Source organism: Dendrobates tinctorius, unplaced genomic scaffold (assembly GCF_039654945.1).
Source record: "Dendrobates tinctorius isolate UK_male_01 unplaced genomic scaffold, ASM3965494v1 ptg000039l, whole genome shotgun sequence".
NCBI classification, from domain to species: Eukaryota; Metazoa; Chordata; class Amphibia; order Anura; family Dendrobatidae; genus Dendrobates; species Dendrobates tinctorius.
The window spans coordinates 33,307,919-33,325,972 of NW_027361707.1; the positions used below are offsets into that span (position 1 = coordinate 33,307,919).

The 18,054-nt window shown below is 42.2% G+C and overlaps 1 protein-coding gene across 8 annotated transcripts in view; it reads right to left on the minus strand.

Annotated features, from left to right (window-relative positions):
• Positions 1-18,054, minus strand: part of PROM1 (prominin 1) — a 317,825-nt gene that overhangs the window by 15,192 nt on the left and 284,579 nt on the right. For 4 of the 8 annotated variants that reach the window (XM_073574616.1, XM_073574617.1, XM_073574615.1 and 1 more), the window contains 6 exons: positions 15,611-15,691; positions 15,203-15,271; positions 13,530-13,622; positions 12,921-13,036; positions 2,693-2,716; positions 2,219-2,287 (listed from right to left, as the gene is read on the minus strand). In XM_073574616.1, coding sequence (XP_073430717.1) covers positions 2,219-2,287; positions 2,693-2,716; positions 12,921-13,036; positions 13,530-13,622; positions 15,203-15,271; positions 15,611-15,691 — 452 coding nt within the window. The other 4 variants (XM_073574622.1, XM_073574619.1, XM_073574618.1 and 1 more) reach the window with 3 other exon arrangements.

The following is an 18,054-nucleotide window of genomic DNA, read 5'->3' on the forward strand; positions in this document are numbered from 1 at the left end:
AGAGAAGAGTGAGGAGAAAATGAGAGGTGTGAGGGGGGAAATGAGAGGAGCGAGTGGAAAAAGAGAGGAGTGAGGTGAAAATGAGAGGTGTGAGTGGAAAATGAGAGGAGTGAGGGAAAAATAGTTGAGTGATCGGAAAATGGCAGGTGTGAGGGGGGGAAATGAGAGGAGCGAGAGGAAAAAGAGAGGAGTGAGGTGAAAATGAGAGGTGTGAGGGGAGGAAATGAGAGGAGCGAGAGGAAAAAGAGAGGAGTGAGGTGAAAATGAGAGGTGTGAGTGGAAAATGAGAGGAGTGAGGGAAAAATAGTTGAGTGATCGGAAAATGGCAGGTGTGGGGGGGAAATGAGAGGAGCGAGGGGGAAAATAAAAGGAATGAGGGGGAAAAAGATGTGAGGGGGAAAATGAGAGGCGTGATGGGAAAATGAGAGAAGTGAGATGCTGCTGCAGTATGAGGCTATGTATAGAGAAGAGTGAGGCCCTGCAGGTGGAGGCAGTGTATAAGGCCACATTCACACCTTCAGTATTTGGTCAGTATTTTACCTCAGTATTTATAAGCAAAAACCAGGAGTGGGAGAAAAATACAGAAGTGGTGACGTGTTTCTAATATACTTTTCCTCTGATTGTTTTACGCCACAGTTAGTTACTATGCCCGGGAAACGCCGGGCTCTTCACCTAGTAATATATAAATTCAATAAATATAATTGGACTTGCAAAGTACCAAAGTACGCCTACCACTAAGGACGATAAAGAAAAGAGATGAAGACAAGAAAACTCAAGGTATACATCTAGACATATGTTACAAAGTTGTCAAAAGAAAATAAACCAAAATACATCAGCAGAATATCAGGGACCCACCTCTGTCAACGAGTGTTAGACCTTTCCCGTGGATGAAGCTTTTCCAGCAAAACACATATGTGTATTAATAAAGGATTTTTTCTTTTAATTAAATTACTTGCCTGCACATTTTTGTACTTGTTTTCTATACTTACTTTTGCTGTGTATAAATATCACACACACACTATATCTCTCTCTCTCTCTCTCTATATATATATATATATCTATATCTCTCTCTCTATATATATATACACTGTATATATAAAATGTGTGTGTATATATATGCGTGTATAGATAGATGGATATAGATATACATAACCTCCTTATCATTTTTGGTATCAGAGGATGCACTTGTGGTCTTATCCATCAAGTGGCAGATATATGTATTGCTGGGTTACATATATATCCAGGAGGTTTCCTAACTTTTTCTCATTCTCTGTGATCTGATGTTATATATTAGTTTTATCATTTATTAATCAGATTTTTAGGTGTATCAAAGGGAGTCTGTCAGCAGGTTGAAAGCAGCATGATGAAGGGACAGAAATCCTGATTCCAGAAATGTCAATTTCTTGGTGTACATGCATTCATTTTTCCCCGTTTTCTCTGTTGCAAATTTAGCAGTGCTCAGAATGCTGAGCTCTGTATAACCCCACCCATACCCCAAATTGGCAGCTGTGTACACTGTTCATTGACAGAAAGCTGGCAATCAGTGGTGAGGGGCGGGTTATACACAGCAATTGTCCAGGAGGCACGATACATCTAGTCCTGTAGTGGTAATCTCCTGATGATGACACTAATTTTACGGAAACAGTAGCACACAGACCAGTAAGTGACACATTGCTGGAATCAGGTACTGGATGCCAGAATGGCATTCTTTTGGCATCTGTCGAGGTCTTAGGGATCCATGGTGTATGCACCAGATGCAGTGTTAACATAGCCTAAAAGGATGGCATCTAAAATGTTTCCAAAAATGTAGGAAAAAAAAAGTACCAACAGTTCTTTCGTTCCCCATCAATAGTTAGATAGCGCCTCTACATGGATGACAACATGTGACTGTTGAAGTCAATTACTTCATTCAATGCTGTAATGGCAACTTACTGTATAAAGCACCTTTTTAGGGTTAAGAGGATGATGACTACTGAATTGTTTTATTATTTTAATAGTTTACTTTAAAAAAAAAAGTTTGCAAGCCTGAAAAAAAATCTCTTACTAAAAAGCCAGACCAGATGTACAACTAGCAATGAACTGTATAGATTAGCAAATAAAACGAAAACATATGTTATGTGTCTCTGCAAACCAGGACGGCCAAAAATCATGCAAGAAAAAAAAACATGCATAAAAATGAACGATAACCAGATAGGCATGCGTTAAAATTTTTTTTTACCTTGTCATAATAGGATTGCGTATACCATACAAATACTCATTATGATAACCATTATTACCATTTTCCATACTGTAATAAAACAATTGCATGACAAAAATAAATTGATGTATCATGTAAAGAAAAAAAGAAAAAATATATAGGAAAATAGATCAATAATGTGGAAAAAAATAAAATGAACGTGACGTGATATATATTTCTATGTAAATCTGTGTGACACTAACTGGATCACTAAAAGAGTGCCATGCAATAAAAATCCCAAACTGTATTAAAATAAATAGAGTTAATTTTATCTTATTCTTTCATCGTGCATATTATTGGAAAATTAGTGTTTCTGGTATAAAAAAAAAAAAAGACATAGAAAAGCACAGACTGAGACATTAAAGGTATCAGAAAATAAAAGATAGCCCCTTTGTGAGGATTATACAAAAATAATAATAAAAAAGGAAAAACACAAAAATTGCATAAAAAGCTTACTTTTTCATGGGGACAGTTTCAACACTACAAGATATAAAAAAAAGAGGGAAAATTACTTTTAAACCGGCAAAGTTAGTATTCAATGAATGACTTGTACTAAAAAAATATAAGCTTGTGCTCTAGCGAGTCAGACTTGTAGTCAGTCCTGATTTTTTTTACATTTGGTTAGTAGCGCTAGAAGCACCTTTTGAGCAAAGCAAGTGCATTCCGGCAGCACCGTTATTACGCAATCTATAGGATTTGTCTGCATTGGTGAAAGCAAAATTCAAGAGAAAATATGGATAACGGATAGCGGTAAAGGTTCTCGGAGAGTGAAGCAAAACGGAAGAAAGAGGCATGAGGAAGTCGAATGGTAAAAACAGTTATCATAAAGTGAAATGCCAAGTCCCTGAAACAGAAGTACTGTAAGTAAGAGAAGAAAAACCAATTAGGACGGACACATTCGGCCACAGTGAGGAGGTACAGAAGCACATTTGTTGTAATTGTATTGGTCATGTGGTGAAGTCATGATCGTGAAACAAGACAACCACCGTATACATCAGTTAAAAAATGGCACTACTCCAGCTATGTGATCGTAAAGTCATTGTGGGTCTCAATTCTAGAACATATTTCCTCCAGACAATCAGTAAAGTCTAGTAGAAGAGGATTTCCAATATAACAGCATTAGGTCAAGTAAAACTTTCAAGAAAAGTCACCTGACGCTAAGGGTGCTTTCACATTGCCCGTTTCTCCACATTCGTGGGTCCCGTTGGGGCTTGAGTCCGAACCCCCTGTGAAATGGGATTTGGACGTATGCGCTGACTGGACCATAGACTATAATGGTGCCGACAGAGCGAACGTGTGCTCTGATGTGCATAATTTTGAAGAGTCTACACCTACTGGAGGTGGACACTCAAATGCAATCTACAACAACTCGGTGACCGCCTCCAGTAGGTGTACACGCCCGAAAGTGATGCATGACAGAGCAGACGTTCACACTGCCGTCACCATTACAGTCTATGGTTCCGTCTACACATACATATGCTTTGAGGGGGGGGTTTGGACACAAGCCCCAATGGGACCCACGGACGTGGAGAAAAGTGCAATGTAAAAGCACCTTAAGTCATTCATTTTGATTGGTAATGCTAAGAAAATCAAGAGTTCCGGGAGTACACCTTATTTAATTGACTGTTCTTAAAGAGGACCTTCCTTTCTCCAAATTTTACATGAACTGGACATACGATGTAATAGTGGCTGCAGAGTGGAATAAAACTGGTTTTGTTTTTTTTAAATTCCTGGGGGAGATATTAGTAATCAAAGTATTTGACACCTAATAAGTTATCTTTTGTTAAGTCCAAGCGGGTGTTAGCAACTCAAACAGGGAAAAGAAGTACACGCCTATAGTGAAATCACACACTTGGACTTAAAGGGAACCTGTCAGCAGGATTGTGCACAGTAACCTACAGACAGTGTCAGGTTGGCGTCGTTATACTGATTAAAATGATACCATGGTTGATGAAATCTGACTTGTGGTTGTTGTTTAATCTTTATTTGTAGTTTTCAGTTAATTAAACTTTTGTGCTTCCTCAGTGACCTGCCGCCTATTTACGTACTGTAAATGTTATGGTTTAAAAAAAAAAATTACATTCATCTCGCAGGTGTCGGCACCTTCACTGTGGCATGATCGCATCTATAATATGCATATTTTTATTTTATTTAATGTTCTAAATTGCTTGAGAAAAAAATTCTTCCTTAAAAATGGCACTGGCTGTACCTGCGCAGTAGCATAATGCAGAATGCAATAGCTGCTACTGTGCAGGAGGCGCCGGCTGCGCAGTTTTGCTAGAGGAAAAAAAAAATGGTCTCCACCAAGACAGCAGCAGTAGAATTTATCCGTTTGCATCGGAGCATGAGAATCTCATTGACTGAAAACTACAAATGAAAGTTAAACAACAACCACAAGACTGATTTCACCAACCCAGGTATCATTTTAATCAGTATAACGGGGCCAACCTGACACTGTCTGTAGGTTACTGTGCACAATCCTGCTGACAGGTTCCATTTAACTAAAGTTTACTTATCAGGTGCCAAATAATTTGATTGCTAATATCTTGGACACTGCTCTGACATGGCCTCTGTGTCGAGCAGATGGTTTTCATGCAGCCCGTCCTACTGCGTGTTTTCTAAAATCTAGGGTGGGCTGCACAGGGATATAAACGGCAGCTGCCAATCTTCACAGAGTGCACTAGATAACACATACCTTTTTGTTAAATAAAGGTATTTAGAAAAATGTTCAATATTTAAATGTGTATTACTTATTTTATTACATTTCTCGGGGAATCCCTTTAAAGAAGTAACTAAGCGTATTTTAATTCTTGATCAGCATTCTGCACAGTTAAGAATCTGGAATATACTTTCATTACCTTACTTTGCTTCTTTCTCTCTCAAACACCATGCTGAAAATGTTTTTTAACTGCCTAGTTCCTGCGCTTTTAGAGTCTGCTTTGAGTTGATCTCTACAAAGAATCCTTAAATCTATAGCCATTTACGATCACTTTGTGAGCATGGGAGAGGGGAGCACAGAAGCTCACACACAGAGCGTGGTTGTGAATAGCGTCTGTGTGCACATTCTTGGCAGAGCAGCAGTTCATAGCAGGTTTTAAAGGAGCATGAACTAGGCAGTTAAAAGGGAATCTGTCACCCCTTTTTGAGATATCATATAATGATATCATTCAATTGTGTGTCACATAAGGATTCTCTTAGTACTTTTGCTTCCCCCTGACCCTGCACCTTTCATGCATAAATACCTTTTTTATATTGGATCAGATGTATGTAAATTGCCGTGGTCCGGTCCGATGGGCGGGGCTTATTCGCCTGCTCCCCCCTCCCTGTCTTGCTCTACACATTTCTTCTTTCTGCTTCCTTTGTTCACGTATTGTTTCAGCGCTTGTGCATTGCAAAGGCCTCCGGCGCTTGCGTAGTATGCTTTGCCAAACTGTGGGCAAAGCATATAATCGGTACTGTGCATGCGCCGGTGTTTTTCAGCGAGGTTTATGCCCCGGAAGTGTGTCCTGCATCTGAAGACTTCCGGGACATAGACCACGCTGAAAAACACCAGCGCATGCACAGTACCGATTATATGCTTTACCCACAGTTGAGCAACGCATTCTGCGCAAGCTCCGGAGGCCTTTGCAATGCACAAGCGCTGAAACAATACGTGAGTGCAGGAAGAAGAAAGAAGAAATGCGTAGAGCAAGGCAGGGAGGGGGGGGAGCAGGTGAATAAGCCCCGCCCATCGGAACGGACCGCGGTAATTTACATACATCTGAACCGATATAAAACAGGTGTTTATACATGAAAGGTGCGGGTTCAGGGGAAGCAAAAGTACTAAGAGAATCCTTATGTGACACACCATTGAATTATATCATTATATGATATCTCAAAAAAGGGGTGACAGATTCCCTTTAAAAAAACATTTTTATGCTTTCATTATTTTTATAGGGACTCTCACCAGGCTTTTGCAATCTGACAGCAGCATGACATAGGGATGGAGACGCTCATTCAAGTGACATGTCAGTAAGTTTACTGAGTGTAGTACTTATGATAGAATCACATTTTTCTCTACTGCAGATCTGGCAGAGCTCGGAATGCTGAGCTCTGTATAACCCCACCCACACCACTGATTGGCAGCTTCCTGTGCAGATTATATATTGACAGAAAGCTGCTAACCAGTGGTGGGAGCATGATTGGACTAGAAGGCACAAGACACCTAGTCCTGTAGTGATAATCTCTCGCTGATAAAACTCTAATTGTACTGAAACAGTAAAGCATAATCTAGTAAGTGGCATATTGCTTTGGATACTACATGCTGCTGTTCTCGGATTACATATCAAAACCTGCTGACAGATTCCCATTATAGTTGAAGGTAGACCTAAATCCACCAACTTGAACCTATAGACTAACAGGTTAATCCAGAGGAAGGCAAAAACCCCATGATGTAGATGCTAATTGTCCCATATTGAGGGAAAATTTCCTTCCCGACTCCCCAGTCAATCAGACTAGTTCTCATCGTCCAATAGCAGAATCTAGTACTTATAACCTGTAATATTACATTTTTCAAGAAAGACATCCTTGAACTTTTTTTGGTGAATCTAGGGATGGGCGAATCCTGAAATATTCGGAATCGCTAGGCTGTAACGAGTCCGACTTGGAAACTCGCTATTCGTTGCAAGTCTAGCGAGTCCAATGTTAATGAATGGGGATGCGAGTTTTGCAGCGATTCCTGTGCTGGGGAGGAGGAGAATGGGGATGCAGAGTTTCTTAGCGATTCAGCAGCTGGACACAAAATCGCTAAGAAACTAGGATTGCTTGTATTAAACTGTGAAAAAACTAGCTAGGAGTTCTTTCTCTCTGTTTTGCAGCGATTCCTGTCCTGTGCTGGGGAGGAGAGAGAGAGAGAGAGAGAGAGAGAGAACTCCTAGCTAGTTTTTTCACAGTTTAATACAAGCAATCCTAGTTTCTTAGCGATTTTGTGTCCAGCTGCTGACACAAACTCGCTAAGAAACTATGCAAAAACTAGGATTGCCATTCATTTGCATTGGACTCGTTACTGTGCGAGTAATCGCTTGGAAACTCGCAGAGTACCGACTCCTGCGAGTCCCCTACTACTCGCAGAGTAACGAGTCCTAACGAGTAGATTCGCCCATCCCTAGAATCAACCAATCAACCAACACCAAGGTCCAGCGAGTTCCATAGTCTCGCTGCTCTTACAGTAAAGAATCTGCATCTGTGATTATGATTAAACCTTCTTTCCTCTAGGCATGAGCATCTAGGCCTCTTTTAACGCATCCCATGATTCTATTTGCCTTGGCAGCAGCCTCCTGGCATGGATAACTAAAGTTTAGTTTGTTGAATGTCCACTTCTACACCCAAGTCTTTTTCAGTGACAGTTTACCCCATGTTTTACAATTTAGTACATAATTACACATTTCTCTTCCTCTGGCCAAGTGCATAACCTTACATTTATCTACATTACACTTAAATTGACATTCCACTGCCCAATCTTCCAGCTTTTATCAATCCTTCTGTTACATTAAATTGTCCTCCTCTGTATTGATTACCTTGCAGAGTTTAGTGTCATCTGCAAATATTGAAATTCTACTCTGTATGACCCCTAACAAAGTCATTAATAAATATTTTAAATGCGTCACGCACATCAATCAGAGCCGGAGGTACAAACGCCGCTGCGTTGGCGTCCATCAGACCGGACCAAGCTCATGTAAGTACAGAGCAGAAGCAATTTTTATGGTATTTTTGGGGGTATACAGTGGGCGCCAGGAGATAATATACTCATTTGTGGAATGCCGTACAGGAGCAGATAACAGTGGCGGCATTTGTTGAAAGACTCAAAAATTGGTAAGGGGTTCCCTTTAATTGTGACCACGTGAGATTGTGTCCCATTAATAACCACTCTCTGGGTTAATAACTGGCCCCTTGTCCCAATTTTTCATTTTATATCCTGTATGAAACGCCTTTGAAAAGTCCTGATAGACAACATCCACAGCATTAGCCAGGTCCAGCCTGAAACTTACCTCCTCATACGAGATGATCAGATTAGTTTAACAGGACTGATCCCTCATAAACCCATGTTGATACTGAGGCATGAGGTTATTCTTATGGAGATATTCCAGCATAGAATCTCTTAGGAAACTCTCAAGGATTTTACCCACAGCTGAAGGTAAACTTTGTCCCAAACGCTAAATAGGAAAGGATTCCATACAGTTAGAGCAGTCAGACTGTGGAATGCCCGACCACAAGAGGTAGTTATGGCCGACACTATGATTGCTTTTTAAAAAGGGCTGGATGATTTCCTTGAAACATATAACATCGCGGGTTATAGTTAATTTAATGATAAAATGTGTATCGTATTTTTCAGATTATAAGACGCACTTTTTTTCTCCCAAATTTGGGGGGGGAATGGGGGTGCATCTTATAACGCGGATATACCTTTCCGGCCGCGGTGGAGCAGGTTCCCAGGGTTGCAGCTGAAGGAAGAAGAGTGGTGCATTGCTGAAGGCCACAGGCTGGGATGAGGGGGTGTTCCGATGTGCGCCACTGCGGGTGAAAATGGCTGCGGTGCTCTGGGGGGCTCTGCCGGCATTTTGTGAAAGCCCGGGGCCCCCCCCACATATTCATTACTGCGATGTGGTGGCCTCCGGGAAAATGACGGCCGAGGCAGCGCATGCTCAGATTGAGATCTCAGCAATGAGATCTCAGGTGCGAGATCTCATCTCCTGACATCTCGGGAGGAGATCTCATTGCAGAGTTCTCAATCTGAGCATGCGACTCCCCGGCGGCCATTTTCCCAGAGCCCCCCGCACATCCATTCCTGCGATGCGGTGGCCTCCAGAAAAATTGGCCGCCGGGGCGGTGCATGCTCAGCTTGAGAACTCGGCAACGAGATTTCCTCCCGAGATGTCAGGAGACGAGATCTCGGCACCCAAGATCTTATTGCCGAGATCGCACTCTGAGTATGCGCAGCCCCGGCGGCCGTTTTCCCAGAGGCCACCGCATCGCAGTAATGGATATGCGGGGGGGGGCTCCAGGCTTTCACAAAATGCCAGCGGAGCCCCCCTGAACCACAGAGCACCGCAGCCATTTTCACCCGCAGCGGTGCACATCGGAACACCCCCCTCATCCCAGCCTGCGGCCTGAAGCAATGTGCCACTCTTGCCTTCTACAGCAGCGATCCTGGGATCCTGGCTTCACCGCAGCCACCACCCCCGGTTAGAAATAAGACGCATGGATTATAAGAGGCATCACCATTTTATTCAAAAAAGTTTTTTTTCTTATTTTTCTCCTCAAAATTTTGGGTGCACCTTATAATCCGGTGCGTCTTATAATCCGCAAAATACAGTAATTGGTAGAGTAAGGTTGAAATTGATGGACCTAGGTAATCTCAAAGAGCAGTGTAGACCTCCAAACGGCTGGGGCAACAAGTTGAACCCTGGATAGCGTTGTCAATAATGTAGGACATTTTATTAATGAAGATGGCACAAAACAAGTAAATAAAAGCAGTGAATTAACGCTTCTAAATTCTCTAACTTCAAAGTCACTGAAACTCAAGTCACACATAAGCCAAAGCAAACTTGGAGCAAATCACTTGCAAGCTCCTTCACTCGCCCTTTCAGATTATTGTTGTTGGCTGTAACACGACCTGTAACTCACTGAAATGTTTGCAAAGTGCTTTCACGGTGCTTGGGAGAGAAAGAAGCAAATTAAGGTAAAGGAGCATAATACAAAGATTCATAACTTAGCAAAGACTGATCAATAAAGAAATGGTAGAAAAAAATAAAGCTTTTTACTCTTTGTTATACTAAGCTAGTTACAAGGAATCCCCTCCTGTGTATCATCTTCCAATATAATTTTATTTCTAAGCACAGTATCCTTACAAAGCCCAAACATTCTTTAATAGTATCGATAAACATAGAAGCCTCATTCACAGTCCTAAATTACCGAGGACTAATAACTCAAGTCACTGCCTGCAGTAACCCAATCTAGAACTATCACAGTTATTGTCCAGTCCTATTACACAATGCAGATTTGTTATATCATCCTAATAAAATTATATGAAACAACCAAAATTGCAGTAAAAATAGTCCTCAAAATCACATTGATTGCCTGCAAAGATCAGGTGACTAGACGGCGCATGATTAGCTGCAGAGAAATCCATAGACAGTATGATGCCAGAACAGCAGGTGTATTGGCAGGGCTGTAGGATATGTTTGACTACTTTTGTTATGTTAGAACATTCTAAGAATTATTATTATTACTATGATTATTATTATTAGTAGTAGTATTTTTATTTCATGACTAACCAATCAGATTAATCTTGTAAAATGATAGCAAACAAATAAAACTTTGTAGAGCTCTACACCAGCAGCCAAAATACATTAAAAATCTATTGAAATGAGCTCTAAATGAGATGATATAGTCATTACTGGAATATTGTACTGCACCTTAAAACAGTGAGGAACTGGGAGACACAAGTGATGGGGATCACAGCTTAAAGGGAATCCATCAGCAGGCTTTTGCTGTGTAATCTGCAAGCAGCATAAAGTAAACAGAAATAAAATGAAAGGGTTAATTCTGCCCCACCAGTAGATCAAAGATGGAAGACGAAATGGTGTTCAGAAATGCGATTTGTGAACACGTTTCAAAACTTTTTTATTAGGACAAACCACATTTTGACGCTTGAACTTCAAAACGCGTTGCCAAAGAAACCGCATTTCTGGGCACCATTTCATCTTCCATCTTTGATCTTCTGGCAGCACTGAATAAACCCTTTCATTTCAGTTCACTTTATATTTATCATGGGTCTGCAGCAGCCATAAGCAGAAGAGTGGCTGTGGTCACACAACCCTACCAGGTGAGAACCATTGTCTTTGGTCTCCCTATTGTTACTTGGATAAAAACCCTATTGAGCTTGTTGTTATTTTAGGGTTTTTTTTTTCATAGCATAATATAGGGGCAGATACCCTGATTTCAGTGATGTATCACTTACTGGGCTGTATTTTGTGGCTTCAATATAATGAGTGTTTTATCAACAGGAGATTATCACTACAGGACTAGGTCCACACACGCCCCCACCAATAACAGGCAGCTTTCTTTCAATATACAATGCACACACAAAGCTGCCAATCAGACATGTGGGCGGGGTTATACAGGGCTCAGCATTCAGAACTCTGCTAGATCTGCAGCAGAGAAAACTGTGATTGTGTCACAACTGCTGAACCCAGTAAAGGAAGTGATACATCATTGTCATCAGGGTCTGAGCCCCTACATCATGCTGCTGTCAGGTTACAAAGCAGAAAACTGCTGACAGATTCCCTTTAAATTAACTCAGTAATACTACGATAGATACACTATGTTGGATGGTCATGTAAAACACTGATTACCACAGTGGGAGTATGGATGCTTCACCAAACTCATATACCCCTTTATATTAGGAATCTCGGGTCCTCACCGCCAGATCTGCACAGTAAATATTGTATAATAAAATGAAAAGAAAAGAGTCTCAATTTATATATGAAAAATGTCACTGCTAAGAAGCAATGCACATACATACTGTGTATATATATATATAACATTTACATAACCCAGCTTTTTTGGCCTTTTTTCAGAGAATATGAATGATAACACCAAACCTTTTTCTCCACTCATGGTTAGTGGTTGGGTGAAGCCATTTATTGTCAAACTATTGTATTTTCTCTTTTTAAATCATAATGACAACCCAAAACATCCAAATGACCCTGACCAAAAGTTCCCATACCCTGGTGATTTTGGCCTGATAACATGCACAGAAGTTGACACAAATGGGTTTGAATGGCCACAAAAGGTAACATCCTCACCTGTGACCTGTTTCCTTGTAATCAATCAGTGTGTGTGCATAAAAGCTGAGTGAGTTTCTGGGATCCAGACAGACTCATGCATCTTTCATCCAGCCACTGTCGTTTCTGGATTGTGAGACATGGGGAAAGCAAAAGAATTGTCAATGGATCTACGGGAAAATGTAGTTGAGCTGTATAAAACAGGAATGATGTATAAAACAGCTGATGTTTTGGGGATGTGTGAGCTACAAAGGCACAGGAAACTTGGTGAAAGCTGAAGTAAATATGAATGCAGCACGTTATCTGCAAATACTGGAGGCAAATTTGCAATCATCAGCCCTGAAGCTGCGCATGGGACGTACTTAGACGTTCCAACATGACAATGATCCAAAACACCAGGCTAAGTCAACCTGTCATTGGCTACAGCAGAACAAAGTGAAGGTTCTGGAGTGGCCATCTCAGTCTCCTGACCTCAATATCATTGAGCCACTCTGGGGAGATCTCAAACGCGCAGTTCATGCTAGACAGCCCAGGAATTTACGGGAACTGGAGTCTTTTTGCCAAGAAGAGTGGGCAGCTTTACCATCTGAGAAAATAAAGAACCTCATCCACAATTATCACACAGTATTAAGAAATGGGGTATGTGAACTTTTGATCAGGGTCATTTGGATGTTTTGGGTTGTCATTATGATTTAAAAAGAGAGAACACAGTAGTTTGACAATAAATGGCTTCCCCCAACCACGAACCATGACAGGAGAAAAAGGTTTAGGTGTTATCATTCAAATTCTCTAAAAAAAAGGCCAAGAAAGCAAAAATTCTGCCGGGGTATGTAAACTTTTGAGCACATATTCACACTTACTCGTCATAAACATCTTCTGTCTCCATTCTACGATAAAACTTTGCTAACTTGATAGCAAAAATAATAGCAGGGATTAAAAATACTGTGGAGCCTCCCAAGCCAAACCAGAAGGAATTCTAAAAAAAAAGAGAGAAAATAACGTATTATTTGTATTATACCTAACACCGGGTATGAACTCAAAGACCACCGGTGAGAATTCCGCGTCCCCCTTGGGCTGTGCATCTGGCAGGTATCAGTTTTGCACAAGGTTTCTTTTCTGTGTCTTATTTTTCTATAAATATAATATAACGTATCCCTCTGAATAATCCCTCTCGCTATAGGGGTCGGATCGTGCAGGATGAATGTTTTCTGCACTGTTGTGTTGTTACCGCAGCACCTGTCCCCCCAGGTAATAGCGGAAATATATGAGAGGGAGGTAAAAAGTGTAAAAAGAGGTAATTTCCCAGCAGGACAGGAGCCTCGGTACGGTATGTACAGTATTTGTAAGAAAGGACGGCAGAGATGAAGCGCTGGACGGGGATTCCTTGTGCACGGAGGTTTCACTGTAAATACATCCCAAGTTTTCTATAAGTTTCCAAATGAAATAATGAGAAATATGACGCTCTTTACCACCGAGTCTATGATGTAACTGCATAAAAAGACATCTACTGCGGTGTCTATGACATTTGCAATGGGTTTACATCCTGCAACATCCAGGGCGATCTGAAAAGACACGATCGGAAAAATGGCGTTAGTTAAAAAAAAAGACAGATTATTAACCATATCTGGAACTTCCTTCATGTGTTGTTAACCTACCTACTGACTGTTTTCATTTCCCATATTAATGTAGACTACAGATATTAGGCAAATCAATCAACAGCCCGTGACAGTGACCTTCACGTTTTGGACCTGTGGGTGTTGTTCAAGGTATCCAAGAAGAAGGTGGAAAATCAAGCGATGAAAAGGATAATGAGTCAAATTTCAAATTTATTGAAGAGTTAAAACTGGTCTTCAATGTTAAAACATGCTACTCCACATAGGACATGAGAGCAGCATAGGACTGGCCCACCACAGGAGCGGAGGATCCTCTGGTGGGCCACATTGCAGCGCTTCACTTACGGTTTTGCTGATTTGTCAGCTGATTACTGGATTTTTCGGACTAGTCAATAGTTGGGGACAATCATTCCTATGACTGCTCACCGATCATTATCTTGACAAGATGGGAGATAACGATAAGGGCCGACTCTCCTGTTAGTACCACTTATGCATGGTGGGCCCCAAAAATCATTTTCTGTGGTGGGCCTAAACTACTTAACTGACGCTGCCTGAGACCTACGCATTTCAGACTTATCCACTATCCTTTTCCTCGCTGGATTTTCTACCTCCTTCTTGGACATTACTACAGAGCCATGACTCAGGCGGATGTTACCTAGTCCTGACAACAGGTGTAGCCGCAATTGGCGAGCTGACTTTCCCTTTTTTCCCCTTCTCATACTTACACCCAGTATATATTGCTCAGGGTACCACTCACTGACACTCATACACATGGTTCTGCTGTATTCCTTCCTGTCTGGTATTAAAGGAAATCTGTCACCAGGTTTTTGCTACCTCATCTGAGAGCAGCATAATGTAGGGAAAGAGATACTGATTCCAGCGATGTGTCACTTAGTTTACTTGGTGCAGCAGTTGTGATATAATCAGAGTTTTTAGCTGTAGGGTGTAACAGAGCTCAGAAAGCTAATCTCGCCCACAACACAGCTTTCTGTGTACAATGTACAGTGACAGTAATCTGCTAATCAGTGCTGGGGGCGAAGTTGGACCAGGATGCACGTGGGAGCTAGTTTGGGAATAATAATCTCCTGCTGATAAAACACTCATTGTAGTAAAACAACACACAACCTAATAAGTGACACATCGCTGAATTCCGTGTCTCAGTGAGGAATCAGTGTGTGCACTTCGAAACGCGATGATTAAAAACCGTCATGTTTTTATCAATGTGTGCAATTAATAAAGTTACTTCAGCTCGGACTTTGGATCTCACAACAGTAAAATCATAATATTAGATACGGATGATTTTACAAGTTTCAAAGTATCAAACTTCTTCATCAGTTCGATGGAGTTTGTCCCGATGAAGAAGTTTGATACCTTGAAATGCGTTGACCTATAAATCGCAATCTTGGATTCCTGCCTCCTCATCATCCTTCTGACGGCAGTGCAGTTTTAACCCATTTTATTCTGGTCTTTATGCCAATATACATGCACACATACAGTCCATATATGTGTATATCTTCAGATTTACTTACTGAATCTTTCACCCACTGAACATACTGTACAAAGTAGCTGAGGACTGTATCAATGAACTTTTTGGATTCCTGAAACAAAGCACAAATACTTAATATTAGCTAACCTTTCATATGGCAGAGGTTGCACTCATACCTGGTGCCTGATGGGGGCCACATATGTCAGCATCAGTATTAGAAATGGCACATTGTAGGGGTCCGGATTGGGGAGCCCTATAATCTCAGTTTAAAGCAATGCGATTTGAAAAGAACGTAAAAAAACATAATCAATCTCTCAGTAGTGCAGCCTCATTCTTTTGGGTCTGTGATCACATCTAACCATAGAAAATGTAAGATTTTGCATACAGCAATATAAACTCAAATTGAAAAAAATAATCTTATTATACGGATCAATTACAAGAAGCGTCATACCTGCTTTATGATTGCGGAAGCATTGTTATTGATCAGCGTCTGAGCCGCATCAATCGATGAAATGACATCACGGACCTTTTCCTAGAGTAAAGAACAAACGTATGCTCAGAGATAGATCAGTACTATATAATATAGCACACCAATCAGGATAGTCACAGCCGCTCCTGGAGTTATACCTCGTAGGCCATTTGTTTTCTACTTAAAAGGGACCATGTCAGGTCCGATAATGCTATTAACCTGTAGATTATCCCTACATCTGCAGGTTAATAGTGTTATGAAGGTGCCTGGCCACAGTACTGTAAGCGCGGCACTGAAAGGCGGTGGCTCCTGGGAGAAATAAAGGGAATAAAGTTCATTTTCTCCCAGGAGCCACCAGCTTTCAGTCATGCAGGTGTGCCTGAATCAATTAGGCTGTGTGCACACGATGCAGATTTGCAGCGGATCCGCAGCGGATTTTACCGCGCAGAAACGTTGCATTTCTGCATTGTGATGTACAGTAGCCTTAAAATCAATGGAAAAAAAAAAACCCACTGTGCAGACGCTGCGGATTTTTCCGCGCGGTTTTCCTGCAGTACAAAATCCGCAGCATGTTACTTCTTTTGTGCGGTTTTTCCATCTCCGCAGTAGAAAACCGCACAAAAACCGCAAGAAAACCGCATGAAAAATGGAAGAAATCCGCAGGAAAAATGCAGGTCATTTGACCTGCGGATTTATTCCATTCTGCGCGGAAAAATCCGCAGGGCCAAAAAGTACATGTGCACTCGGCCTTACAGTCACTACTCACAGCAACGGCGAGTGTAAGCAGACAGCCAGCGCTCGCAGACTGACGGCGCTCCCAGGCAGACGGCGCTCCCAGACTGACGGCGCTCACAGGGAGATGGCGCTCCCAGGCGCTCCCAGACAGACGGCGCTCCCAGACAGACGGCGCTCCCAGACAGACGGCGCTCCCAGACAGACGGCGCTCCCAGACAGACGGCGCTCCCAGACAGACAGCACTCCCAGACAGACAGCGCTCACAGACAGACAGCGCTCACAGACAGCCCGCACTCACAGACAGCCCGCACTCACAGACAGCCCGCACTCACAGACAGCCCGCACTTCACAGACAGCCCGCACTTCACAGACAGCCCGCACTTCAGACAGCCCGCACTTCACAGACAGCCCGCACTTCACAGACAGCCCGCACTTCACAGACAGCCCGCACTCACAGACAGTCCGGTCTACAGTGCATTAATGCAGAGCTAGCTGTCAGTCAAATGCCAGGGCGTGCTTACAGTCAATGCAACAACTTATGGTGGCCTGATATATTACTGGTTATGAAAATGTGCCTGGCGTTTTACTACTGTTTAAAACTGTTTTTTAGAGTAAATGTATTTTTTATAAAATGTTGGCAATAAGTTCACATACTATGATCTGTATTAAAAAAAATAGTAATCTTGCAATCTTCACACTGATCATTGAGGCTATTTTAGACTCCTATTTGCCGTTTTTAAGGAAGAGTTTTCAGCAAGTTCCTTATCATCAGAGTCAGGATTACCTTGATTGCCAACATCAATACACAGTGTAACAACCCTGCTGGCATCACTGCATGGCCTCCCATCCCCCACACACCAACTTACTCACTGCTCCAGGTCATGCTGTGATTTCTGTCTGCTGCCACCTCCATGCTCTGTGTCTCTTGCTTTCTGTCTGCTCTCTGCATCCTTCCTGGCTGTGTGCATAGGGGAGCGGCGCTGACACTCTCTGGTTCTTATGGAGTCATGGTGCACCTGTATATTGTGTCCCTGACCAATTACCAAGAGCGCTCTAGTATCTAGGGCAGCTCCAACCAGTGGAACCTTGCCTGTGCAATGTGTTAACTCAGTTAGTATCTTGCTACTGAGCTGCCAGGTCTTGCTCTGTGTTCCTCCTTCTCTGGAGGCCTTACTCTTAGCTTTGCTTGGTACTTCTCTGTCTGTCCTCCAGGAGGCAGAATATCCAGGTCTCTGTGTCTTTGTTATAGCCTTGCTTTGTACCTGTGTATACTCTGGTCCTTCTGTTTTTGGTCCTGTACCTTGTCTCGTATTGTTACCCTGTCTGAACTCTGTCCTACCTTTGTCTGTCTGTCTCCTTGTCTTTGGCTTCTTTTCCTGCTGTGTCTTTCCTTGTGTCCTCCCAGTCCGCTTGTGTTCCGCACTCTTGCGGCTCTGTTCGTGCTTCGCTCTCTTGCAACTCTGCCTGCTCTGTACTCTTTAGGCTCTGAGTTGTGAGCTCATTTTCTCGTTCACCTTTGATGTCCGATGAACTCCCTCTGCTGGTGAAGGGAGGTCGTGAAACTGATTTGGATGGGAGAGACCTGTCACCTGAACAGGTGGCTTGCAATTGGACATCCGGAATCTCTGAGTGGATATAAGGCAGCCGACACCCTGTAGGGTTGCTGGTGATTTCTCTGCTCTGAGCTCTGG